General features: G+C 45.5%; 2 protein-coding genes across 4 annotated transcripts in view; one reads left to right on the top strand and one right to left on the bottom strand.

The window, feature by feature from the left end:
- The first annotated feature begins 287 nt into the window (after positions 1 to 287).
- Positions 288 to 24,601, top strand: LOC115168437 (proline-rich transmembrane protein 3). The gene is made up of 4 exons (XM_029723718.1): positions 288 to 536; positions 15,279 to 16,173; positions 16,393 to 16,686; positions 21,066 to 24,601. The coding sequence occupies exons 2-4, from the start codon at positions 15,354 to 15,356 to the stop codon at positions 23,081 to 23,083; spliced, it is 3,132 nt and encodes a 1,043-aa protein (XP_029579578.1). The 5' UTR covers positions 288 to 536; positions 15,279 to 15,353; the 3' UTR covers positions 23,084 to 24,601.
- Positions 24,602 to 25,682: 1,081 nt separating this feature from the next.
- LOC115168441 (cytosolic sulfotransferase 2) overlaps positions 25,683 to 27,700 on the bottom strand; it is a 70,701-nt gene continuing 68,683 nt past the window's right edge. For all 3 annotated transcript variants that reach the window (XM_029723724.1, XM_029723723.1, XM_029723725.1), the window contains exons 2-8: positions 27,437 to 27,575; positions 27,220 to 27,342; positions 26,944 to 27,044; positions 26,733 to 26,859; positions 26,542 to 26,639; positions 26,219 to 26,393; positions 25,683 to 25,913 (exon numbers count right to left, since the gene is read on the bottom strand). In XM_029723724.1, coding sequence (XP_029579584.1) covers positions 25,801 to 25,913; positions 26,219 to 26,393; positions 26,542 to 26,639; positions 26,733 to 26,859; positions 26,944 to 27,044; positions 27,220 to 27,342; positions 27,437 to 27,575 — 876 coding nt within the window. In that variant the 3' untranslated portion in view covers positions 25,683 to 25,800. The remainder of the gene's footprint in view (positions 25,914 to 26,218; positions 26,394 to 26,541; positions 26,640 to 26,732; positions 26,860 to 26,943; positions 27,045 to 27,219; positions 27,343 to 27,436; positions 27,576 to 27,700) is intronic.

The raw sequence follows: 27,700 nt of genomic DNA, 5'->3' as shown, positions 1-27,700 counted from the left end.
ACCTGACATTTTATAATTTCTTCTTCGAGAGAGAGAGCGCGCAAGAAGGGGGGAGAGAGTGAAAATCAATATTCTGACTATGAGTGGAAAATAAAAACGTCCGTATTCATCCCATCATGTAAGGCTGGAATCTAAATGTCGGCTAATTTGTTGGTGGGCCCGGGGTCTCCGTGCTTGAGCAGATCAGTTGTGTAATAGTAACCGCTTCGGGCGGTTGGAGGTAATCATGTTGATCCGCATGTGAGCCAGAGAGAGAGAGGGAGGGGAAGGGAGAGAGAGAGATGGAGCAATTTTAAAGGGGCGTGAGTTTCCGTGCTTGCTCCTGCTGGTTTGGTTTATCGTAGAGAGAACTGGCTGAGGTAGTCCAAGTCAAAATCTACAGAAGACTGACTTTCCGTATTTTAGCCTATAGTTTCACCAGAGGTGGAAGCGCGAGACCGGAGGCTGTGGATACGCATCGGTGCCCGCTGCTATATGACCGAGTCATAATCGGATGCAGACGACGTCATATCTGAGGACAGGACATATGAGCGCAGGTAGGTTTTGAATGAAGAAAGGCGAGTATGGGTATAGCCTACATTAAAACTGTATGAACGAAGACGATGCGATAGGCCTGCAGGTTATGAATGATCCATATGTGGCCTGTGCGCTTAAATATATCATATTCATATAGCGTTTTTATTATAAATGTATTATACATTTTGGCCTATGGTGCGCTATGTATTCCATATCCTGTCAATATGAATGAATAAAGTCGAATTTTAAATATTTATGTGGCTGCTGCATGCAGTCGTTTTTATATTGTTGGTAATCTGTGAGAGGCAAAGAGCAGGTTGGGGACACAGGCTGCTGCGGAAATTCTAAACCAGTTGCGAAAATTGGCAGCATCGTTTATTCTGTAGCCTGTCGTATGGAAAGAACGGGTAGGAAAGACGAGCCTCTCTTCCCAATGATGCGATGATACCAGATAGGCTACAACACCAGACTATTCTCCTCACGACGACCTACTCATGTTTAGTTACATGACATACCCAGGTCCCCAATTTACAATCGGAAAGAGGAGACGGGTTCAGTTTGGACACACGCAATGAGGGGATTATTGAGATCTCGATTCTGGACGTGGACTACGATTATTCAAATGGTTTAGGGTTCGTTGAAAGAGCAAGCAACTCGTTGATGTGCACACAACAAACCCCATTAGTGCTTCTGTGTGTTTAGCCTGCTCATTTGAAAGTGCGCCTGAGGTCTGTCCTCAAACTGGTACGCGTATTGTGTGTTTGTGAGTGTGTTTACGAGGGTTGCCCAACCAAGGCCCGAGGCAGAGGGTTGGTGTATGGGGCCGTTGGAGAATCTAGATTCACCTGTTTCTCATCAGGACTTCAACGACAGTCGCAGTTGAATCCAGCTGAGGGAGGGAGAGAAGGAGGGCGGGAGAGAAGGAGGGAGGGAGAGAGGGGGGCGTGCCACTGCGAATCTGGATCGTAACGGGCGGCAAACTGCTCCAAAGAGCTACTGGATTGAACACAGAGCCCTGCCAGACCACTTGGATTGCAAAGAGAAACAAAAACACGTCGATCCACCGACTAGAATAACAGAATGTCAACCCCAAGAACAGCATTTTGCTCCTGGAGGATTTACTGCCTGCTTTGATACCTAGTATTATCTTAGAGAAGGAGGCTTTTAGAAGGGACACGTGTAGACCATACACTCCAGACCACCTTGAAGGTATGGGATATCAAAGCAAACTTAAGAGTTTATAGTTCTGTCATATGTTATGCCAGAGTGGGGTGTGAAGCTGGCAGGATAGTGGGAGGGACATCCTCTCCAGATAGTAAAGTGCACAGGGCAGACAGATCACCCATCAACAGCAGGACAGATAGTTCACATATGGGCAATTCCACAGTAAAAGAATGATGCTGAGACTTTAAAATTGATGTCAAACAAAAACTAATGATTGAAAATGTAAACAAACCATACAACTGTTACTGTTGAATTGTCCATATCTGACTGACAAAACCTTCAAGAACAAAAAGGCTACCCGACAGAAAACATCACTCACAACCAACCCCAAAACCTACTGACCAAGCACTATGACACACCACAGACAGAACACAGAGCACAGACAGAACACAGAGCAGACAGAACACAGAGCACAGACACAACACAGAGCAGACAGAACACAGAGCACAGACACAACACAGAGCACAGACAGAACACAGAGCAGACAGAACACAGAGCACAGACACAACACAGAGCACAGACAGAACACAGAGCACAGACAGAACACAGAACACAGAACAGACAGAACACAGAGCACAGACAGAACACAGAGCAGACAGAACACAGAGCACAGACAGAACACAGAGCACAGACAGAACACAGAGCACAGACAGAACACAGAGCACAGACAAAACACAGAGCAGACAGAACACAGAGCACAGACAGAACACAGAGCAAACAGAACACAGAGCAGACAGAACAGAGAACAAAACCTAGAACAAAAAACTGACAGAAGACTGAAAAGTGTGTAGATCACGGAACTTGTGATCTGACTTTATGCTGTGGATAGTGTAACATTCTACAGGGAAAGTGATCCATATGGATGACTCATCAATCAATCAAATGTATTTAGAAAGCCCTTTTTACATCAGCAGTTGTCACCAAGTGCTTATATAGAAACCCAGCCTAAAACTCCAAAGAGCAAGCAATGCAGATGTAGAAGCACAGTGGCTAGGAAAAACTCCTTAGAGAGACAGGAATCTAAGAAGAAACCTAGAGAGGAACCAGGCTCTGAGGGGTGGCCAGTCCTCTTCTGGCTGTGCCGGATGGCGAATATAAGAGTACTTTGGATGGGCAGCCTCCTCAGTATTCCACTACTCTCAGCTCTTATCATCAGTTAAGAGTCTGCCAATCAGGGTGTGTTTTCTGTGTGTGTCTCTGCTCTGTCTGTATTCCAATCTGAACGATAGTGTTGGTATTCACAAATGTGTTTTTGGGGTTCCATGATCCTCTGTATGCTCCGCTCTTTAGTGTTACAAAGGCAACCCGTATTTGACCTTTGTGTGTCCGTACGTGTGTTCATGCGTGAGTGGGTGTCAAACTGTAGTTAAAATACCTCCCTTTCAGAGTCAATCTTGGCCTTTGAACTGTGGCCTGTCTCAGAAGAGGCAGAACATCAGAGAAGATATCTGCCTCCGATGTAGTTGGCTGTCCACCTCATCCAGAGGTCAAAACATGAAGGCAGGAGTCAGATGATTGGTTCTGGAGCCACAATAACAAGCCCAACCCAGTGGACCAATGGACACGTCTTTAAGGCTTTGTCATGTGACCCTTCTGTGTGGTCCAAGTCACATTGGACAGGGTTATAGCCCCGGACAGAGGGTCAGAGTCAACGACCTTTAGTGCATGGCTGAATAGAGGGTTCATGATGGTGTGTCTATAGGTTTAATGGAGTTCCTTTCACCAGGTATTTATGAACTCATTTTGGAGATAACTTATCATGACAGTTATCACAAATACTGCATGTTGTGCTTATCATTGGATCCTTTAAACGCTTAATGTATTTATAACTATATGTTTTCTCATCAAGGTATTGAGACAGAGATAGTGCGCTACAGGTAATCAGAGTTGTTGGGAATAAATGAGTGTGTATGTGTGTGTGTCGTCGGAGGAGGAGGGATGATCTGGTTTGATAGTGAGCGGTTTGTTTACATTCCTGCAAGATGGTGGAATCTTAAGGATCATATCGACCACCTCTTACCTCCTTTACCCCACACATACATACCACAAACACACACACACCCGTCCTCTCACCTACACGGCACTCTTATAGTGTCACGCCTGTGTGTAGGAACGGACCAAGGCGCAGCGTGAGTATCGTTCCACATCTTTTATTTGAATGTGAAACTTTGCAAGACAAACAATAAACAAAACACAAACTGTGACAACACAGGTGCAACATGCACTAACTCAAAAATAATCTCCCACAAACACAGGTAGGAAAAACAACTACTTAAATATGATCCCCAATTAGAGACAATGCTGACCAGCTGCCTCTAATTGGGAATCATACAAAAACCCAACATAAAAAAAAAGAAACTAGAACACAACATAGAAAAAATAAACTACTTAAACCCCTCAGTCACACCCTGACCTACTCTATCATAGAAAATAAGAGCACTCTATGGTCAGGACGTGACATGTAGGCCATACATAGGTACCTTAAGCTGAGGGTAATGCAGTAATACTTTAAAGGTCCACTGCAGCAATTTTTATCTCAATATCAAATAATTTCTGGGTAACAATAAAGTACATTACGGTGATTGTTTCAATTAAAATGGTAAAAAATAACTAAATGCAATTTATCAAGCAAGAATTTTGCTAGGACTGTCTGGGAGTGGTCTGAGAAAGGGGTCTAATTGGAGGAGCCTAATGGGAGAGATGTGTAACCTGAAAACTAGCTGTTATTGGAAGAGAGGAGGGCAAACTCTTTGTTATTGGTCTATTAACCTAAATCCAAAAACCCCACTGAGCCAAACAAGCTGAAATTTCAAGCAGTCTTTTAAAACAAATCTTACACTAAATGTGCATTATCATAATTTTCACAATTTCACAGTATTCTTCCAACCTCATATTGTGGAATTACATATAAAACATAGGAAAAATCTAGTTTTTGACTGCACTGCCGCTTTAACTGTTCTGTTGGACTTTGGAACCGCTCAGTGTCCCTCCATGGCATATCTCTCTAGAGTGCTCTATTTCTGTCTCTCTTTCTCTATCTGTTTCTGAGCTATAAACCTCCCCTATTATTCTCACTCTCTCTCCCTTTGTCTCCGCATGTATGCTATCAGTCCGTTGATCATTATTTCTCTCTTACCTCTCTTCTCTCTCTGCCCCTCTGTTTCCCACTCTCTCGTTCTTCAGATTGAACTTTATTTTTCTGTCATTCTCCACTGTCGGTCTTCCCGTTCTAAAGTTCTAACGTAATTCAGTCTGACTCTTTAATCCTGTTTATTAGAGGGCCACCTTGACATTCGAGACCCCACAGTCACTCCCATTCACTCACTCACTCACTCACTCACTCACTCACTCACTCACTCACTCACTCACTCTCAGACACACACACACGCTCACACGCACACACGCAGACACACATGCATGAAGGCCAGTATGTCACCGTTCAGACTGGTGCTTGCTGGGGAGAATTCAGCGATCCCTCTGTCCACAAACAGGATAGTGTCTGTTTCTGGAAATATTCACTCAAATTAAGATGCTCAGACTCTCTGGAATCTGGCAAAAATGTGTGTGTGTGTGCAAGAAATATAGAGAAAGAGTTTGTTTGTGTGAGTGTGTGTGTGTGTGCGCATGTATGTCAGTCTGGGCAATGTGTGGGTCAAAAGTGGCTATGAAATGTGGTCATTTCAGTTGAATCTGGAACAGAGATTTCTTTCAGAATTGTAGAGGTATTTTGGCTTGCTATGTTTATGCGGCTTGGTTTAGGTTCAGTTTAGTTTGAGCTTAAGGAATTAACTTTACAGTTCCTGATATTTGCCTGTGGTTTTTGGAAGCCATTCTTTTTTGGAAATAAGGGTTTGCTTTGCACCTGTTTCATTTTTTTGCACCTGATATTAGTAGAATCAATAGTATTATCATTAGCAGTCTAGTTACGGCAAAAGAAGTGTTACAAACAGAGAGAAGTGTAACTTTACTTGTAGTAGTAGTAGTAGTGGTGTCATGCAATATATATCTGTATGTATGGCAATCCTCAGCTTGTTGCATGTTGTTCTACAATATTATATTGTCCTCAGGCCTTCCTGTAGATGGATAAAGGCGTTATTGTGAGAGTGACGGCATACCCCTTCCTCCATTCCATTGCCCGCACTTAGTATTCTTCTGCCTCAAGGGGCAGATCTCAGGATATAAATACCCTCCTCCTCCCTGCACCCATTTGCCCTGTACAGATATTCACAGAAAGACACAAGACACTCACAGATGCTGTAGTATTGTGTGTGTGTGAGCGAGAGAGAGAGAGAGAGAGGGAGAGAGAGATTAATGTTGACAGTGATTCAGATAAAGCAGCAGGGTGTTTCTCCTCTCTATGAATCCCGTTTGGCTAAGGGCCCTCAGAGTGTCTTAAATCAGGACCACCGCCTACGCACACACACTCACACTGGATGAACTGTGATTGCAGTAGTAAGACTACCATCGAGGGGCAATGTTTTTTTGTAGGCCCATTTTTCAACTGTCAGTTTGTTTAAAGTCAACTGCCAGGTTGCTAGTTTTACCCTGTGATAAGGTGAGATGGCTCAGTTCCACTGTGTTCCAGGCTGCCCAGAGTGACATCTTGACACACACCTCATCACAACTTTAGAGATTGTACACACTTCTAGCCCCTTCAGAGTTTCTCTATCCCCTCCTGTCTCTGTTACTTTATTTTTCACTCAATCACATACACACAGACTCATTTGCTATGGTCAAGACATACCAGCATCACTGAGTCAGTTTCCCCTGAAACCGTGTCTCTCTGCCGCCCACATTCTCTGCTTCGTTATATGCTCACCTCACCCTCTCCCTCGCTCTCGTTTATTTTCCTTTCTTTCTCCATACTTTCCACTCCCCCTCTCTGTACCTTCCACTGTCTGCTTCGTTATATAGCTATCCATCACCTTTTTCCATGCATCTCTCCCAACCCTCCTCCCTCTCTCATTTTCTTCTTCTGTTTATCTCTCTATCTTCACTGCCCTATATCTCCTCCCACAAGAGTACAATACAACCATGTTGAAATAACACCACCAGAACGAGGGAAGGGGGTGAAGGGGGGGGGGGTAAAACAGAGTGATTCATCGGAGGTGGATTGGCCAACAGAAGGCTGGAGTCTGGGAGAAAGAGATGGTTGAGTGGGAGAAAGAAAATAAACAGCAAAACTACTGTGACGAGGTGGAGATGGAGACGTATACCTCTTACTTACGCTGTCTTTCTCTCTCTCTGTTCCTCTCTTTCTCTCTCTCTGTTCCTCTCTTTCTCTCTCTCTGTTCCTCTCTTTCTCTCTCTCTGTTCCTCTCTTTCTCTCTCTCTGTTCCTCTCTTTCTCTGTGCTTCTCTCTCACTATCCTACCCTAAATCCATCAATTTCTCTGTCTTTCTTAGTCTCTTTTCTCAGCATTGTTTAACACCTATATGGGAGTATTTGAGCATCACATGCTATTAGCGAGATCTCAGTTACAGGGACAATCTGTGATTGCTACATGTGTTTTGTGACTTTTAAGTTCATGATATATAGCCATTGATTTTATAACATGTGCGCTGAGAGTTGGGAAGCAAGTTCAGGGAGTAAATAATTTAATAAATGAATGAAACATAATATAAATCAAGAAAACACGAGCAACGCACAGACATGAAACTGAAACAGAAACAATAACACCTGGGGAAGGAACCAAAGGGAGTGACATAAATAAAGCAGGTAATCAAGGAGGTGATGGAGTCCAGGTGAGTGTCATGAGGCGCTGGTGCGCGTGAAGATTGTGACAGGTGTGCGCAACAATCAGTAGCCTGGCGACCTAGAGGCCGGAGTGGCAGCACACGTGACATATTCTTGTAGAATATAACTTATAAATGCTTCATGAGCTTAGTTCAACTGTCATACCCCATCAGAACCCCAAATATGAACTTGTTTTACTCTTTGTTAAATAATGTAATTGTAAACAAATACCATATGGTCAAAATTATAATTTTGAAATCATGAATGATTAGTCCTTGCATTTAAATGTTTTTATTAAAACAAATGTAACCTTTATTTAACTAGGCAAATCAGTTAAGAACAAATTATTATTTACAATGACAGCCTACCCCAGCCAAACCCTAACCCGGATGACGCTGGGCCAATTGTGCACCGCCCTATGGCCGGTTGTGATACTGCCTGGAATCGAACCAAAGTCTGTAGTGATGCCTCTAGCACTGAGATGCAGTGCCTTAGACTGCTGCGCCACTCGGGAGCAGATAGTTCTGTCTTTGAATTTGAGAGTGGTTACATTTCTCCAGCCCTATCCCTCAGCTGTTTACTGAAACAGTGGCGGGGTGTCTTTGTTATTGTTTGAACTGCAGATTGCCCCTTTTAAGATTTAAATTCCTCACATGTACCCATAGATTTTCTCACATATGCTCACTCTCCCATGATGGTAGACACACACACACACACACACACACACACACACACACACACACACACACACACATACACACACAGTGTCCTTACACATACTTACTCACGTATGTCACTCCCTTAACCACTTCACACATGTGTTGTTCATGAGCATAACACACACATGTCAGGATTAGCGCACATATGTTTGTTCTTCTACATGTGTTTTCTACTCTAAGGGTTAATGTTAGGATTTGGTGAGGGTAAGCTGCTCCTAGATCTGTGCCTTGGGTAGTTTCTCCCTAGTCTGTGAGTTACAGTAACTGGTTGTGTAGGTAGGGGAGGGGATTTTGAGTTAGTGGATGCCAGAATGAAGGATGGGGGGTGTTTTTGATAAGACCTGTGGGGTGAGCTATTCTGGTCCAGGAGAGCAGCAGGGTGTGCAGGCTTTTGTTTCAGCCCAGCTCTAATTTAATACACCTGCTTAAACCCATCCATTAGTTTGATCAGGTGTGTCGGTGCTGTGTTCCACACCCAGAGGCCCTTGGTACCAGAGCAGCTCACCCCTGGTCTTATGAACATCATCCCCCTCAGTCACTACCTCATCCTCTGACTCAATAGCCCACACCTGGTTAAGACAGACAGACATGATGACTGTATGAGGATTAGACAGACTGACGGCTGTTTTACTATGATTAATAGGATTGTGTGATCATGTACTGTTCACTGTCTTCTACTGCATCACCTTCAGCCAATGTTACTGCTGTTAATTCAGACCTGGAGTGAATGCACAGAGAAAATAAGAGAAATAATACATCAATTATAACACCAGGAATAAATACAAAAGGAATAAATACACCAGGAATAAATACACAATGAGTAACGATAACTTGGCTATATACACGGGGTGCCAGTACCGAGTTGATTTGATATTTTGATGTGCAGGGGTACGAGGTAATTGAGATAGATATTGATATTATACAGTGCTGTGAAAAAGCATTTGCCCCCTTTCTGATTTTCTCTTTTTTTGCATATTTGTGATACTGAATGTTATCAGATCTTAAACCAGAACCTGATATTAGATAAAGGGAACCTGAGTTTACAAATAACAAAATAAATGAATGCTTATTTTATTTATTTAATTAACAAAGTTATGCAACACCCAATTCCCCTGTGTGAAAAGTAATCCCCCCTTACACTCAATAACTGGTTGTGCCACCTTTAGCTGCAATGACTGCAGCCAAACGCTTCCTGTAGTTGTTGATTGGTCTCTCACATCACTGTGGAGGAATTTTGGCCCACTCTCTCTGCTTTAACTCAGCGACATTTATGGATTTTCAAGCATGAACTGCTCGTTTAAAGTCCTGCCACAACATCTCAATTGGGATTAGGTCTGGACTTTGACTAGGCCATTCCAAAACTTCAAATGTTTTACTTTTTAACCATTTTCATGTAGACTTGATTGTGTGTTTTGGATCATTGTCTTGTTTCATGACCCTGCTACACTTCAGCTTCAGCTCACCGACGGATGGCCTGACAATCTCCTGTTGAATTCTCTGATACAGAGCAGAATTCATGGTTCCTTCTATTAAGGCAAGTCGTCCAGGTCCTGAGGCAGCAAAGTATCCCCAAACCATCACACTACCACCACCATGCTTGACCGTTGGTATAAGGTTCTTATTGTGGAATGCAGTGTTTGGTTTTTGCCTGACATAATGGGACCCTTGTCGTCCACAAAGTCATATTTTTGACATCTGTCCATAGAACATTCTTCCAAGAGTCTTGATGATCATCAGGTGCTTCCAGGTGCTTTTTGGCAAACTTGAGTCAACTTTTTGGATGAGATCGGTGCCATTTTGTCAGGCGAAAACGAAACACTGCATTCCTCAAGATGCTCTCAATGTTGCAGCTGTAGAACTTGTTGAGGATTTGAGGGCTCATAGTGAATCTTTTCAGCCTCCTGAGGGGGAAGAGGCGTTGTCGTGCCTTCTTTACAACTGTGTTGGTGTGTGTGTGGACCATGAAAATTCCTTAGTGATGTGGACACCGAGGAACTTGAAGCTCTCGACCAGCTCCACTACAGATGAGTCGATGTGGATTGGTGCGTGCTCGGCCCTCCGTTTCCTGTAGTCCACGATCAGCTCCTTTGTCTTGCTGACATTGAGGGAGAGGTTGTTGTCCTGGCACCACACTGCCAGGTCACTGACCTCCTCCCTATAGGCTGTCTCATTGTCAGTGGTGATCAAGCCAACCACCGTTTGTTGTCCGCAAACTTAATGATGGTGTTGGAATCATGCAGTCGTGGGTGAACAGGGAGTACAGGAGGGGACTAAGCATGCACCCCTGAGGGGCCCCTGTGTTGAGGGTCAGTGTGGTGGATGTGTTGTTGCCAATTCTCACCACCTGGGGGGTGGCCCAACAGGAAGTCCAGGATCCAGTTGCAGAGGGAGTTGTTCAGTCCCTTGGGTCCTGAGCTTAGTGATGAGCTTGGAGGGCACTATGGTGTTGATCGCTGAGCTATAGTCAATGAACATCACTCTCACGTAGGAATTCCTCTTGTCCAGGTGGTTCAGTTGAACAGAGGATGGTGTTAGTAATATAGGTATTGTTACGTCCTGACCTGTATAAGGGGTTATTTGTTATTGTAGTTTGGTCAGGACGTGACAGGGTGTGTTTGTTTAGAGTGTTTCGGGGTTTGTTGGGCTATGTTCTGTTTTGAGAGGGGTGTTTGTTTAGTGTTTCAGGGTTTGTTGGGCTATGTTCTAGTATGTCTATTTCCATGTGGTGTTTGTTGGGTTGACCTTCAATTGGAAGCAGCTGTTCCTAGTTGCTTCTAATTGAAGGTCCTATTTAAGAGGGGTGTTTTTTTCTATGGGATTTGTGGGTAGTTGTTCCTTGTTTAGTGTTTGTTGCACCTGACAGGACTGTTTTGTTTTGTTCTTTTTTTGTATACGTATTTAGTTGTTTCTCCTTCTTCAAAATAAAAAGAAGATGAGTATACATATTCCCGCTGCGTTTTGGTCCAATCCATACGACAACCGTGACAGGTATAGAGAAACTGTAGAAAGAGGCTGGGAGAGAAAGAAGGAACCAATGAGAAAGAGAAAAATACAGATAGAGAGATAGTGCTCATCTGCCTTGGAGGAGTGAAACCATCTGTGCTCCTTTGCTCTGATCATTCTGCAGGCTTTCTGCATTATGCAGCTTAAGGTGTGGGCCAAAGTCCGGTCTGTGTGTGTGGGTGTGTGCATTTGCATGTGAGTGTGTGTGTGCACGTACGTGTGGGTCAATGACTCACTGTAACTATACACCACACCACACCCCTCTGTGTGCGTACTGCTGTCGTGCCGCTTGGACCTCTGGGAGAATTCAGTGACATGCCCTCTGAGTCAGCACAGCAGAACAGCTATAAACACCCCTCTACATAGGCATACAAACATACACACATACACACACACACACACACACACACACACACACACACACACACATGCTATACAAAAACTCCTCAATAAAGAAAGAGAGATATTCACACAAAGACCATATCTATGAACCCAAGTACACCAGAGAGATACAAACATATCCCTATACCTCTGATGCTGTATTGACCCCTCTAGCTTTGCGTTGCATAATATGTACATGCGTGTATGCTGCTTATGTGGTTGCATGTGTTTTTCTCTGAGAGCTCTACCAAGTTAATGTGTATATGATATATGCAGAGGTAATTATGTGTGCTCTGCAGAAGTGACATTTTATTCCTAAGACAGTGATGTGTATGTTACCAGGCCCTGAACGTAGTCATTAGCCGTCTACTCATCCCTGCATCTTAGAGGCTGCTGCCCTATGTACATAGACATGGAACACTGGTCACTTTAATAATGGAACACTGGTTACTTTAATAATGTTTACATTCAGTTGAAGTCGGAAGTTTACATACACCTTAGCCAAATACATTTAAACTCAGTTTTTCACAATTCCTGACATTTAATCCTAGTAAAAATTCCCCGTCTTAGGTCAGTTAGGATCACCACTTTATTTTACGAATGTGAAATGTCAGAATAATAGTAGAGAGAATGATTTATTTCAGCTTTTATTTCTTTCATCACATTCCCAGTGGGTTATAAGTTTACATACACTCAAATAGTATTTGGTAGCATTGCCTTTAAATTGTTTAACTTGGGTCAAACATTTCGGGTTGCCTTCCACAAGCTTTTTGGTGAAAAAGTTGGGTGAATTTTGGCACATTCCTCCTGACAGAGCTGGTGTAACTGATTCAGGTTTGTAGGCCTCCTTGCTCGCACACATTTTTTCAGTTCTTTTTTCAGGATTGAGGTCAGGGCTTTGTGATGGACACTCGAATACCTTGACTTTGTTGTCCATAAGCCATTTTGCCACAACTTTGGAAGTATGCTTGGGGTCATTGTCCACTTGGAAGACCCATTTGCGACCAAGCTTTAACTTCCTGACTGATGTCTTGAGATGTTGCTTCAAGTTGTGCAGGAGGTGCGATCGAGACCGCCAGTGCGCCTCCACGGCCCGATACCTCCAGTACCAGCACCACGCATCAGGCTTCCAGTGCGTCAGCCCAGTTCGACTCAGCCCGTTCCTGCTCCCCGCACTGGCCCTGAGGTGCGTGAGGTGCGTGTCCCCAAACTGGCACTTCCAGCACCACGCATCAGGCTTCCAGTGCGTAATCCCAGTCCAACTCAGCCCGTTCCTGCTCCCCGCACTAGCCCTGAGGTGTGTGTCCCCAAACTGGCACTTCCAGTACCAGTACCACGCATCAGGCTTCCAGTGCGTCAGCCCAGCCTCGAGTGTCCGGAAACAGTGCCCTGTCCAGAGTGTCCGGCAACAGTGCCCCGTCCAGAGTTTCCGACGACAGTACCCCGTCCAGAGTATTCGGCAACAGTGCCCCGTCCAGAGTATCCGACAACAGTACCCCGTCATGAGTATCCGGTAAGAGTGTTAAGCCCGGAACCGAGTGAGACGGCCTACAGTTCGGAACCAAGGGAGACGGCCCACTGTGCAGAACCGAGGGAGACGGCCCACAGTTCGGAGAGGGGTGAATGGGTCTACAGTCCGGAACCGAGTGAGTCTGCCTGCAGTCCGGAACCGAGTGAGTCTGCCTGCGGTCCGGAACCGAGTGAGTCTGCCTGCGGTCCGGAACCGAGTGAGTCTGCCTGCGGTCCGGAACCGAGTGAGTCTGCATGCGGTCCGGAACCGAGTGAGTCTGCATGCAGTCCGGAACCGAGTGAGTCTGCCTGCAGTCCGGAACCGAGTGAGTCTGCTTGCAGTCCGGAACCGAGTGAGTCTGCCTGTGATCCGGAACCGAGTGAGTCTGCCTGCAGTCCGGAACCGAGTGAGTCTGCCTGCAGTCCGGAACTGAGTGAGTCTGCCTGCGATCCGGAACCGAGTGAGTCTGCCTGCGGTCCGGAACCGAGTGAGTCTGCTTATAACTCAGAACTGAGCGAGTCTGACTATAACTCCGAACTGTGTGAGTCTGTCTACAGCTCGGAACCGAGTGAGTCTGCCTACGGTCCGGAACCAAGCGAGTATGCCTACAGTCTGGGTGGCTGTAGACCAGAACCTGAGCCACCTCCAGTATAGGTGGGTTGGGGAGGGGGGGTGTAGCACAGGTGCCGTCGTTGACGGCAGCCACCCTCCCTTCCCTCCCTTTAGTTTAGGGGATTTATGTTTGTTTTGGGGTAATTTTGTTTTTCTCGTGTGAGGTGCATCCGGGGTCATGAACTTCATAAAGAACAAAGACAGAACACGCCTCACTGATGCACATCTGAAAGACTCACTCACAATTGCAGTGTCAAGTTACACACCAGATTACAATACACTGGTGAACAGCATGCAATGCCAGTCTTCCCACTAACAAAGAAACAGATACCAGATGTTGTCAGTGGCAACATGGCAGTGCCATGGCGAAGTTGAATTAAAATATTGAAGAATTGTGTTCAATTTAAGTGTGTTAAAAAATGCAGCAGATTTGGTCATTAGTTCAAAATGTGACAAGATTTATTTAAAAATAAGTTGATTTTTCTAACATTACATAATTGATAACTTTTTGAAACATAGTGCAATATAGTTCATGATTTGTTAAAAGTGTTTGTCAGTGCCTAGTGAAAATGGGACATTTTTCCTATTAAATGTAGTGATGTAAGTGATCATCTGAAAATTTAACAATTACTGAGATTAAAGTGCTGAATATTGATATCTGTTTCCCACCTTATTGTCATTGTTGATAATTATTGTGAGAAATTATTAACGTGATCAGTGTCTTCACATAGATGAGTATCATTAATCATTATTAATAACGTATAACTAAAGGCAAACTGAGCAAATTTGTTATTTCAGAAGAGCGCATCAAACTGGTAGCCCTTCGTATGACTCAGTACCCATGAAGTAGCTCTCAGTTTCAAAAAGGTTGGTGACCCCTGCTCTAGAGTGCCATTTTAGCTGGCAAAGATGGGAGTGGGATGTCCGATTCTCCGCCAACGAAGAGGCAAGCACTGACTGTCACCAACCAGCGCCAGGACCATGGACAGTTCTTCCACTTGTGTGCCATCAATGGAAACGTCACTATTACCATCACCAACTAGCTTGGTTAGCTCAGGCTCGCCAACCGTTATAGGTGTTGCCTATGTAGGCCTATTGGATATTTATTAAATCGTTATTTATTGAGGTTCTTGTCTCTCACCATCATTGAATCTCTGCTAGCTAGCTACATGCCATTGATTTGTTTAGCATAGCAACGTCAAATGAATAGAATTATTAGAATTAACAACTGGGTCAAAACATGAGAAAATAACTAACAAACAGCCTGCTTGGATAGCAACTTCAGAATAAAAAAACAAATGCACTCATAATAATATTTGTTATAAAAAAATGTCATTAATATTTGTATAAATATGTTGGCAACCATTTTATAAAAGAAATAATGCTTTCAAACCCATTAATTATCTTGTGACAACTCCCTCCAAGGGCTGTGTGCCGGCCCTTGGCTTCGCCTCGGGCCTCAGAACAACCCTTGTCGGGAGTGGGCACAAGATAATTCCCAGGTTCTCAGGAATTATTGCTTAAATATTCACTGAGTGAACCTCATCCATATCTCTCTGTTCTCTCTGTGTCTACAGAGCTCAGTAAGAGGATGGTGTGACAGACGGACAAACAGACGGCCCGTATAAATCATCACCCTCAACAGCCAGACCATGACCACTGCATCCCTCCTCCTCACCCTCACCTTCCTCCTCTCCTCTCTCCATCCCTCTACCAGCCAGGTGATTGTTAGCTCCTCCTCCTCCTCATCCTCCTCTCTTCCAGACCCTGTCATCAGTACATCCCTCAAACCCAGCATTCCCTCCTCTCGTCCCAGAGGCCAGAGCGATGTGCCAGTCAGAGTCAACAACAGAGATTGGCCCACAGAGAGAGCAGGTGGGGGGCAGGTGGGCTCTGACCTGGGGCAGGTTGGGGAGGAAATGGGCACTAGAACTACAGACCAAAGTCAACCCCTTTCCCCCTCTCAGAAACTCAACAGTGGATCAACCCAAAGCCAGTCTACTTCTGTTGAGGCTTGGACAGGTACTATGGTAACCGCAGAGCCAAGTGGAGTTTCATCTGCAAAGGGACCAACGGCTCTCCCACCCACCAAATCCTCAGGTGATGAACGATTAACATCAAGGGGCAGGACTTCTGATGGACCAATCATACCGGAGGATTTGGATGACTGGCCGGCAACTGGATCAGGAAGTGAACTTGTCCCTACAGTGATTGTGAAGGAGGAGTCACTGGTTGCGTTGACTACACTAGATGAGATGCCACAGTTCCGACCACAGACTCAGACAGAGTTCAGCAGAGGTCTGGTGTCCAAGATGGCCGAAGCTCAGATTACCCCGACGGTCAGCCTCACTGTGCAACCCCGCCTCTCTGGGCTGACAACAGCCAATAGGATCCTCTCCACACAGTCACCTGACAGAGTGACAGCCGTACCTGTGGTGACACAGCCAACCTTCATTGGAGGAGTAGTTACAGGTGAGTAACTAAAGGGTAACTAATATGATGTTTATGAGGAATATGTTTCAACCTATGAGTGGTGGAGTAATATGCCTTCATCCACAACTGGAGCTTGAGTACTATGCTATAACCACTGAGTTCTTTATCATGTTGTTATAACTCTTAAGTAGTATTTGAGTGACATTAGTGTTGTTGTCAGCAGAAAGGCTGCTTCATATCTTTTGACTCTTTCTTCAGGTAATATGACAGATAATGCCACTACGCCAACAGACAGACCAATAGCAGGACAGACCCCCACTGTGACATCACCGTTACCCAGACCCATCACCCCTGGCTCCACCAATCAACAGCCAAATTCTGTGACGCCTCAAGGAACCACAACACTAGGAGTGACCACCACAACTACAACCAATAAGACGGCAACAAAAGCAGAACCCAGAAGTACTTCCTCAAGCACAACCAATCAACCGAAAAAGGCAACTGAACCAGAAAGAACTACAACAAGTACCACCAAACAGTCGACCACGACAGGTAGAGAGAGGAGGCTTTGGGGTGTTGTAGTTTCCTGGGTGGAAAACAATGGCAGCTGTGACTGCGCCTAACTTTCCTTTTCCTGTGAGGATTTAAAGTGGAATTATTTATGCAGCTGGAGTTTTTCCTGGAAGTCCCTGGAACAGGCTCAAAGGAGGAAAGAGGCAGAGACAGAGTGGGCGAGAGAGGGCAGGATGGAAAGTGGAGGAGAAGGTGTGCAGGGTAGACTCAGGCAAGAAAATATGCACAGGGGTAGAGAAAGGGAGAGATGGACAGAGAGAAGAGGATGGAAACAATGTAGAGTAGAGGAAAGAAGAAAACAAGAAAGAGATGAAAGAGTGACGCTGAGAGTTTGAACGATAGAAGGCAATAGGGAGGACAGAGAAGAGTAAGGAGGTAGTGAGTGAAAGAGAAAGTGAGGCAGGAGGAGAGGTGGGGCAGAGAAAGTACACAGGGTGAATAATGTAAACCAGATGGATGGAGAGAGTGATGGGGGAAGGAGAGAAGTGGGAGAGAGGGAAAGCAGACAGAGAAGGAAAAGCGTCACATGGGGTATATGAATCGGTCAGTTAGATACCATCAGGAGTCGGTCTCTTAGATACCATCGGGAGTCGGTCTCTTAGATACCATCAGGAGTCGGTCTCTTAGATACCATCAGGAGTCGGTCACTTAGATACCATCGGGAGTCGGTCTCTTAGATACCATCAGGAGTCGGTCACTTAGATACCATCAGGAGTCGGTCACTTAGATACCATCAGGAGTCGGTCACTTAGATACCATCAGGAGTCGGTCACTTAGATACCATCTGGAGTCGGTCACTTAGATACCATCTGGAGTCGGTCACTTAGATACCATCAGGAGTCGGTCACTTGGATACCATCAGGAGTCGGTCACTTAGATACCATCAGGAGTCGGTCACTTAGATACCATCAGGAGTCGGTCACTTAGATACCATCTGGAGTCGGTCACTTAGATACCATCTGGAGTCGGTCACTTAGATACCATCAGGAGTCGGTCACTTAGATACCATCTGGAGTCGGTCACTTAGATACCATCTGGAGTCGGTCACTTAGATACCATCGGGAGTCGGTCTCTTAGATACCATCGGGAGTCAGTCTCTTAGATACCATCAGGACAAACATTTGAGCCACGTTTAAACAACCCTCCATTTGGTCTGCCAGGAGTGTACTGAAACTGAATGATTTTGTGTGTATTGGCAAGTGTGTTGATCTCGTTAGTGTGTCAGAACACGTGTGTGTGTGTGTGTGTGCAACACTTGGGTTTGTGTGTTACAGGGTGGGGTGGTCCAAGTGCCTCCAGCTGTGAAATGTGATCAGCACATCTGGGACGTGTCTGAGTCCTGCTGCTTAGGGAGTGTAGTTTGGAGAAGGAAATTACACACATGTGAGAGGGTGTGTGAGTGTATGTTTGCGTATGTGTGACCATTTGTGTGTGTGCTTTTTCCTGAGTAGGTGTGAGAGTTAGCGTATGTACGTTTGAGGCAAATATTGTGTTTGATAGACAAGAGAGAGAGAGACTCTATATTTGGCAATGTTAACATATGTTTCCCGTGCCAATAAAGCTTTTAAATTGAAAATTGAAATTGAATTGAAAGAGAGTGAGAGAAAGAGTAGAGAGAGAAAAAGAGAGAGTGCTTTGGAGAGAGAGAGAAAGAAAGAGAGAAAGAGGGAGAAAAAGAGAGAGAGAGATAGAGATAGAGCCAGGACATGTAACACATTTTGGAGTCAGCCATCAGTCAGTCGGTGTGTCAGGTTTATAGTGTGTTCTTCAGGGTGAGTTAGGAGCTCAAAGAGCTCTGAGTGTTCTCTGTCAAACTTTTACTTCAGATGATTCTGTTCCACCATTGATCACCATTAATTTCTTTCTCCAGGTGTGTGTGCGTGCGTGTGTGCGTGCGTGCGTGGTTGCGTGCGTGTGTGCTTGTCTTTAAAGAGGGTTGGGGGAGACAGAGAGAATGTACGTTTACAAATTGTCTTGGATTAATGTTTAACCAAACCTAATACATTTCCAGTTTGGGCAGTATAAGTTGTGTTATGTTATAGTAGTTCACCCTCTCAGTGTTATCTTAGTGCTAAAGCTCTGGCTGTTGGAGGTGATGAATGGGATTGTGATTGGAGTGTTGTTGCCTTTAAGGTGGAGCGCGCTGGGATCTTTGTTCATTTGATTGTTTTGCGTTGAAATGCAGAAAGTGTGTTGTGTGTGTGTGTGTGTGTGTGTGTGTGTGTGTGTGTGTGTGTGTGTAAGAGAGAGTGAGATTGACAGAGAAGGGAGGGGGAACAGTCATATGTAGATAACTGATTTATTCCACGTGACAGGTCTTTGATGGTCTCAGTATGTGTCATGTGCTTCATGCAGTTTTCTACAGATATATCAATGTACTATATGTTTTTTATATTATGTAAAGAGATGTTCTCATCAATTACATCATCTAGTAGTGAGCAGTAAGCTCCAATTAAAATACATTATATAAATGGCTGATGATTCAGCCCTCCTTACCAGCTTAATGTCTCTCTGAGTTTGTGTGGTGTGTGTATGTCTTTACCTCAAGATACCTCCAATTAATTGTGCGGTGTGCGTGCGTGCGTCTGACATGCGAGTGTGTGTGATGCGCGCACCACTTTGATGCGTGTTATCTAATCTGTGCTCCAGACTCTACCTGTAGAGAGGAGAAGACACTCTGTATCCAGGTTAAGTCGGTAGGCCCCATGCTGGGCCCTGCTGGGAGGTGCCTTATGTAAGAGCTGACGACTGTCAACAAACACCTACTATCTACCCTCCACACACATACACTACATGACCAAAAGTATGTGGGCACCTGCTCTTAGAACATCTTATTCCAAAATCATGAGCATTAATATGGAGTTGGTCCCACCTTTGCTGCTGTAACAGCCTCGACTATTCTGGGAAGGCTTTTCACTAGATGTTGGAACATTGCTACGGGGACGCAGTTGGCATTCAAATTTATACCAAAGGTGTTCAATGGGGTTGAAGTCAGGGCTCTGCGCAGGCCAGTCAAGTTCTTCCACACCGATTTCGACAAACCATTTCTGTATGGACCTTGCTTTGTGCACAGGAAGCATTGTCATTGTGAAACAGGAAAGGGCCTTCCCAAACTGTTGTCACAAAGTTGGAAACACAGAATTGTCTAGAATGTCATTATATGCTGTAGCGTTAAGATTTCCCTTCACTAGAACAAAGGGGTCTAGCCCAAACCATGAAAAACAGCCCCAGAACATTATTCCTCCTCCACCAAACTTTACAGTCGGTACTGTACATTGGGGCATCCACTAAACCCAGATTTGTCTGTTGGACTGCCAGATGGTTAAGTGTGATTCATCGCTCCAGAGAACGCGTTTCCACTGCCCCAGAGTCCAATGACGGCGAGGTTTACACTACTCCAGCCGACGCTTGGCATTGCGAATGATGATCTTAGGCTTGTGTGCGGCTGCTCGGCCATGAAGCTCCTGACTAACAGTTATTGTGCTGAACTTGCTTCCAGAGGCAGTTTGGAACTCGGTAGTGAGTGTTGCAACCCAGGACAGAGGATTTTTAAGCTCTATGCCCTTAAGCGCTCGTTCTCTGAGCTTGTGTGGCCTACGACTTTGCGGCTGAGCCGTTGTTGCTCCTAGCCATTTCCACTTCACAATAACACAATTTAAAGTTTAGCAGGGCAGAAATTTGATGAACTGACTTGTTGGAAAGGTGGCATCCTATGACTTTGCCATGTTGAAAGTCACTGAGCTCTTCAGTAAGGTCATTCTACTGCCAATGTTTGTCTATGGAGATCGCCGGAGATTGCATCGCTGTGTGCTCGATTTATTTTATACACCTGTCAGCAACAAGTGTGGCTGAAATAGCCGAATCCACTCAGTTGAAGGGGTGTTCACATACTTTGTATATGAAGTGTATATCGACATACTATCTACCTGCCACACACTCTATCAGGTGAAGAGGAGGAGCAGAGGGGGTGATAACGAGAGAGAGACATACTTTACTATTTGGAATGTAGGTGAGACTTGTGTGAGGTTGAGAGGGGTAAACTATTTCACAATTGCCCTATTTGATTTTTGCCCTCATTGGAGAGAAAAAAACGGTGGAGTTGTCCTTTGGCCTGATATGAGAATAGGTCATAATAATCAACTCCCTTTGGGTTATTTGCTGCCTTGTGGAAGAGAACCTGCTGCGCTTTCAATACACTTCTCATAGGAAATTAGGAAATTGTATGTGTCCACTTGTTATAGCTAGGTTCTGCTCTGTTAAAGAATTTTTTTATTTATTATTATTGTCAATCATTCCAGTCAGATGTTTTGGGAAAGTTCAATATGATTCATTAACATAATTTCTCTCTCTGCCTCCAGGGACGACCCCTCTCCTCATCACTCCTACTCTACACATTGTCAGAGGGCGGTACGTCCCCAAAAATGACAGCCGCCTAGCACAGAGGAACCACTCCATCCCCGTGGGACGCCCTCGCCTCCCCCCATCCTCCGCTCCCTCCCCCTCTCCCAGCTCCTTCCCCTCCCCCAACGGCACCTCTCTGCTGTGGGATGACCTGAGCAGGACGCTGTCCTTCGCCTGGGAGCTCCATGTCTACGGCTCGGCTGGCCTCTTCCTGCTCCTCCTGGCTGGAGCCGCCCTGGGCCTGGCCCTATCCCCCAGCATGCACTGCCCTCACCGCGGTGCCCTGACCCTGGCTAATGCCCTCCTCCTCCTGGTGGGCGCAGCAAGAGCAGCCCTGTTCATGATTGACCCCTACGGAACAAGGAAGATTCTTCCCCGGCCTGCGGTGACTGCTCTCTATAACCTCCCTCTACCATTACTGGTGTGGGCGCAGGCTGCCCTGGCTCTGCTGGCCATGAAGGGGACAGGAGTGAGTCTGTTGCCCTCTGCTCTGGAGCGCCCTCCTCTGGTAGCTGTATTGGCTGTGTTACAGTGCACTCTGCTTCTGGCTGCTGACCTACTCTCCCCAGCCCTGTCCCCAGCCGTGCCTGTCACCCTGCAGTCCCTGTCTCTCTGCTGGGGCCTGGCTCTCTGTCTGGGCTACCTGTGCTACGTCTTCCCCCGTCTCCGCCATCCCACTGCCCAGCCACCTGTCCTAGAGGAGGGGAGGGCAGTTAAAGCCTGGCCGGGGCGTAGGGGGGTAGGGTTGGTGCTGGGTCGTGTGCTGGCAGCGTGTGCCCTCCTGGGGGCGCTGTGCTGTGGCCTCCATGTCCACTCCACCCTGTGGCTATACGGGATGTTGGGGGACTGGAGGCGCTTCAGCTGGGGCTGGTGGCTGGTGCACTTCTGGGCCCGACTGTTGGAGCTGGCCTGGGCCTTTTCTCTCCTCCTATTGGGATCCTGGGTGTTCTGGAGGCCCCGGGGGGCCCGAGACAGAGGAGATGGGGGAGCAGGGGAGGGCAGGGCGGGAGGAGATCTCCCCTCCCCTGGACATTCCTCTGGGTCGACACACAAACACACCTGCTGGGCCAAGATAGTCCAGAGCCTGACAGGAAAGCCCTGTGGGAAGTCAGAAAGTAACGGAGTGGGAGGATCAGTAGGAGGAGGGGCAGGGGAGCTGCCTAATAACTGGGCGGGGCAGGAACGCTCAGGGGCAGACATCAGTAAGAGCCTGATCAGAAACCGTGAGGCTCCACCCTCACAGCCGCGCTGTGTCAAGGACAGCAACCGAGGCCGCAACCAGAGGGGCAGGTCTGCAGAAAGGGGTATGTCGGACGGGTCCACAGGGTCACTGCTGCGGCTGCAGCCATTAGGCCGGCCACTACAGCACTCTCAGAGCGGCAGCCTGGAGCAGGAGAAAGAGTCAGGGGTGTCTCTGTATGATTTTGACCTGCGACCCCCCTCCCCCATTGACCTGGGCCGCAGCATCGATGAGGCCCTGCACCGTGAGCATCTCCTCCATGGAGGCAGCTTGTTCCAGCCCCTGTGTGCCCCCTCACCCACTCCTTCACCGGGCTCAGCTGTCAGCCAGGGGGGGCCCTGGCTCCGCAGGAACAGCGACCCCCAGATCTCTGACAGCAGCGAGGACCGCTCAGCCCGTACAGAGTTCTCCGTGCCACTGGGGGGCAGTGTGCTCAGCAGTGTTCCCAGCAGGCAGGTCACTGCTCCTCCCACGCCCTCTCACCAGGGGCATCGCTGGGCCGGGGATGCGGGGGTCAGTGTCCCCTCCTCAGTGTCCTGTCCCGTTTCCCTGCGCCCCTCTAGAACCTCCACGGGACATCTCGGGAACGAGGGAGGAGACGACACGAGGCCGTTCCTCACCCCAGACTCTGAGACACAGAGTGGGAGGGCAGGCAGGGAGGATGGGAAGAGCTACCTGGAGGTCAGCAGGCAGGATGACTCAGCCAGCGTCAGCAGTGAGATTATTAACCTCTGAACCCTCAACTCCAACCCAGGACATCTGGACCAATGACAAAGCCCCAAACAAAACCATCAAGAACCAAACTTACGTAATACCTTAACTCTTAGGTGATAACTTTAACTATATCTTGTCAACTAGATAGACTTTATTATAAACATTGACTCAACTACATTCAGACTGCCATGTGAATCATGGACAGAGGACTTATTTTAAGAAACTGAGGGAAAATACAGAAAAGCTTCCCCTGACTAAAACAGTTGTCTTATATGGGACATTATCCAGTGTTTGCTCTAAATCAGAGTGGTTCAAAGGCTGCTAACCGGAATCAGATTCTGTAGCATAGAGCACATGTTCAAACAACAGAACACACACACACTCATGCCTACAGATACACACCTGTGTACCTTTGACTAACTTGCTACATTTCAAGCATCACATACTGCTGCACATACATTCACTCTTTGTAACACTTCTGTTTAAGGAATGGGCACAGGATTCATATTGATGACAACCCAGGGATTCCTTAAAATATCTATTGGTCATCCCTATAATTCCCTCTGAGGATCCATTGCTTAGATACCATGTTTTATGGATGTATGTAAAATATGAACGTGGTAGCTCCTACTTTTATGAAAGCCATTGTGCTCCCTGTGAAAATGTCTTTATATGAATTTATTGACTTTGTTTGCGTTGATAGTATTAATCTGCTGTCCTTGATATTTCAACTTGATGCATACATACGTTAATGTGTTTTTGGGATATGTGCCATAAACATTGATCATGTCGGTGGTTGTTTTGATGTTATGCTTCAAAATACATTAATAACGCATTACCTGACTGACAATGGTGTCTTTCCGTAGTTCCTCTAGCAGGAAAGTAGCGTAGAAGTCAACACTCCAAAAACATAGGATTGCTAGTTATCGGCTCATAATTGAGTTGCTGTTTCAGTACAGTCTGCCTTGTATGTAAATGTGATGTTTATTACATAAGGAAAACAACCTCCTAGAGATACTACTGCAGGAAGGAAGTTGACCTGTGTAGCTGTGGCTGATGCCTGGAGCTCTAGCTAAAATAGTTCCTGCTAAAACTAGACATTCTAAGACTTTTTTGTTCGAATGTGACGCGGGTACATTTCGCCTGCTGATTCTGGTACATTCTATCGTCACGGCCCGTCAAAGGATATGACTGCATTTTAACATTCAATAATACTGGCAACAGTGTAAACATACCCACAACATTTTATCAGTTGCAGCATATCAGTGTATACCGTGGATTTCAGTTATTTTTAGCTGTACTCATTGCTCCACACAGTTAAGCTGTGTTGCATTATACAACGCTGACCTACTGTGAAGCACAACGCTCCTGTACTATAGTAGTACTTTACAGACGTCTATAAGCCTAGACCTGAGCACTCTAGACTGAAGTATTTTTATTACAGGAAAAATCATAAGTATATTATGTAACATAAGAAGGTATGTAAATGCTGTTATTTTTTTCTGTTTGTAAATAAAGGTATTTACTGTGAGGACAATCTAAAGTGGTTTTGCTGAGGTCTCTGAAGTATAGAACAGTTGTCTACTAAGAGAGTGATAAATGGCGCTGGTTTGGGGAGGAATATTGGAAACAGTGACTGTCCAGCCCTAATTTATGATGTTCAGGGCTCTGTTCAGGATAGAAGTGTTGAAAAAGGTTTCACAACAGTACCTGGAACTGCTACAATGGTTAGTGCTTAATGTTTAGGGGTTAAAGAGCAGTGGCAATGGCACATCCTCATTTGGAGCTGCATCATTTCAAAACAGTTCAAAACTGTCCAGTGATCTTGAACGGAGCTCAGAAGTCAACCCCATATTTCCACTTGAGACCCGGGTTGAGTAAAATAGGCACAAAATGAGAGAACATGTTTTGAAAGGGAGTGAAATGGGGAGGTACTACCGGAAGCCGTCCAATAAGAAACTCATACATTTTTTCTGTTTCAAAATCCTTCCAAATGTGTCCTACTGAACACAACCCGGGTCCTTGTGTGACAAGATCTCATGTTTCCTGTTTCCTGCCTTCCTCAGGGTCAGTGCAGTCTCTCCCTGTGATGTGAAATGCTTGACTTGTGTGGTATTTACAGTACAGTACAGTACAATGGGATTCTGTTGTTGTCTACATTTCAATGACCCTGTCTGATTTCAGTGTACTTTGCAGTTTCTCTCGAGGTACTGTAGAATCATCCTTATAACCACAGGTCCAGGATCAGATTACCCTACTTCCAATTCTATCCTTAACCATTAGGGTGGGTGAAGAATATTTGACCCTGTATTAGTGATCTGGGGCAACTTCTGCCTCCTTTATTTCATTTTGGGTTTGAGTTGGGAGGACCTTCATCAGTGACTGACAGTTGTGGGGATGTTTGTGGTGTTTCCTCCACCAACGCGGTATGTGCCATACTACAGTAAACCAATCCGTTCTCCTCTCCATACAGTATTGACAGTGCAGAGGTACAGTAGTAGAGACATTAAAACATTCATTTAATTAATTTGCTCATTGACTGTTTATATATGAAGTTGTATTATTTTTGTGATGCGACCTCGTATCTGGTTTAAAAAAACATGAGAAATAAAATAGAAAATTGATATCAGGTGTTGTTTATTTACAGTAGTTAGACAGTATGTCTTTGCTGCCCATACATTTTTACATCCAGTCACATACTTAAGACCTGCAGAGTGCTTTAGATAATGAAGACAGTCCTAAATTGTTGTGCGAAACCGAAGCTGAGTGTTTTCCATTTTCTTCTTATAGTCTTCATCAAACTGTTCACTCTGGGCCACAGTGAAATGGTTCTTCCAGTCACCAACCTTTCCTGGAGACAGACAGACAGACAGACAGACAGACAGACAGACAGACAGACAGACAGACAGACAGACAGACAGACAGACAGACAGACAGACAGACAGGTATATTGATAGTTTGATCATTCAGTAGATCCAGAATAAAGTATTCCAATGTCTCCACACCAGGCACCAGCACATACGTGTTGGTGTCTGTGATGACGTGTCTCAGTGTGTTCATGTGTGTCTGTTGTGATAGTTGGAAGAGCTGAGCTCCAGCAGTTTAATGTTTATTTCTCTCTCTCACACACACACACACATACACACACATACACACCTTTGCGCATAAAGGGGGATATCTTAAAGTCCATGACTGGGTCGGTGGAGTAGTTGGCCATGCTGTTCTTCTTCATTGTATCAAACTGCACTCCTCCTCTTACCCTCTCCTTCTCCTCTGTTGAAGGTGACAAACCAAGGAAGGAGCACAGCCTGTCCAGCTCTCTCCCCGTATCCTGTAGGAACACATACACACTGGATGTAGAAACAGGTAACCTCCCAGAGCAGCACTTAGTATGACTCTTGAGCATATGTGTGCACTGAGCTCATTAGATGCATCTTAATAATACTGTAACACACACCTAGCATCAGTATTCTACTCACCTCAACCATGTCCTCATAGAAGAGGTAGAGGATTTTGGAGTGAGTCTGCTTCTTCTCCCACCAGCCAGTCACATGGTCGTACCACGAACCAAACACCACTGAGGAAGTGCAGAGTAGACAAATTCATAGTGTGCATGGGGACTATTATCACTTGCTCATTCAATCACTCCTTTATTCTCTCGTTTACTCACTCTTTCCATCCATGAATCTCTGTAAGAAGTTGTTCCAGTCTCCTGGCTCTGGCTCGGCCTGGTTCATGCGGTCAAAGTGGAAATAAGACACAGCATTGTCCTTGGCATTACGGGCCACATACACTATCTGCAGAGAGAGAGAGAGAGATTGCCTTTATATATAATGGTGATATAGTGGAGAAACATAGAAGACAAGTTACAAATACCGCACCCTGCAGTTCTGCTCCCAGAAGGACTTGGGCAGCAACTGGACTGGGAGGTGAGTCTTGATGAGGCGAGGAGAGGTGGTTAAGTTGTCCAGCACCTCCACCCCTTGGACAAACAATATAATAATTCAAAATAATGTTTGATGCATATTATCACTGTTCAGCAGTTTCTGTCATGATATTAGACTTTAGTTACTGCTTTGAAGACATCATCTCATTTTTTACAGAGAAATGACAAAATGGGAGAAGTATGAATAAGTTTTCCAATGCTCTATTCTAACCTGGAGGGTAAAGAGGAATGAGCAACTCCAGAAAAGGAACTTTCTCAAAGATGGGTCTCTGACGCTCAGGGGCTGTCTGGCCAAAATACAGCAGGTCTAGAATGTAGGAGACCCATGTGGTTCCTAAGAGAGGAATACAGATAGGGGACATATATACAGTCATTCACAAACCCAAACCCAATCTTTAATGAAACATCAAGATCAGACTGAGAGAGACCTGCTTTTGGGTAGGTAGCGATGAGAATGTCATCTGGTCGGGCCTGGAAGTTCTGTACATTGTCCCAGTTGTCAGTAAAGTAGTTGGTCATAGAGACTCCATGGAAGTCAAAGAGTTTTGGTCGAGGTGGCAGCTCCATCTGTAAAAGTCGGACATGTATTCGATCAAGGATCACCACAGTATTGTTTATGCTTGGATATATTAAGTGATCCAAATGGTTGTATTATTCAAACATAGAGAGGAATAACGCTCCATTGATATGAT

This window comes from Salmo trutta, chromosome 30 (genome assembly GCF_901001165.1).
Source record: "Salmo trutta chromosome 30, fSalTru1.1, whole genome shotgun sequence".
Lineage (NCBI taxonomy): Eukaryota > Metazoa > Chordata > Actinopteri > Salmoniformes > Salmonidae > Salmo > Salmo trutta.
This window is presented reverse-complemented; position numbering and strand designations above follow the sequence as displayed.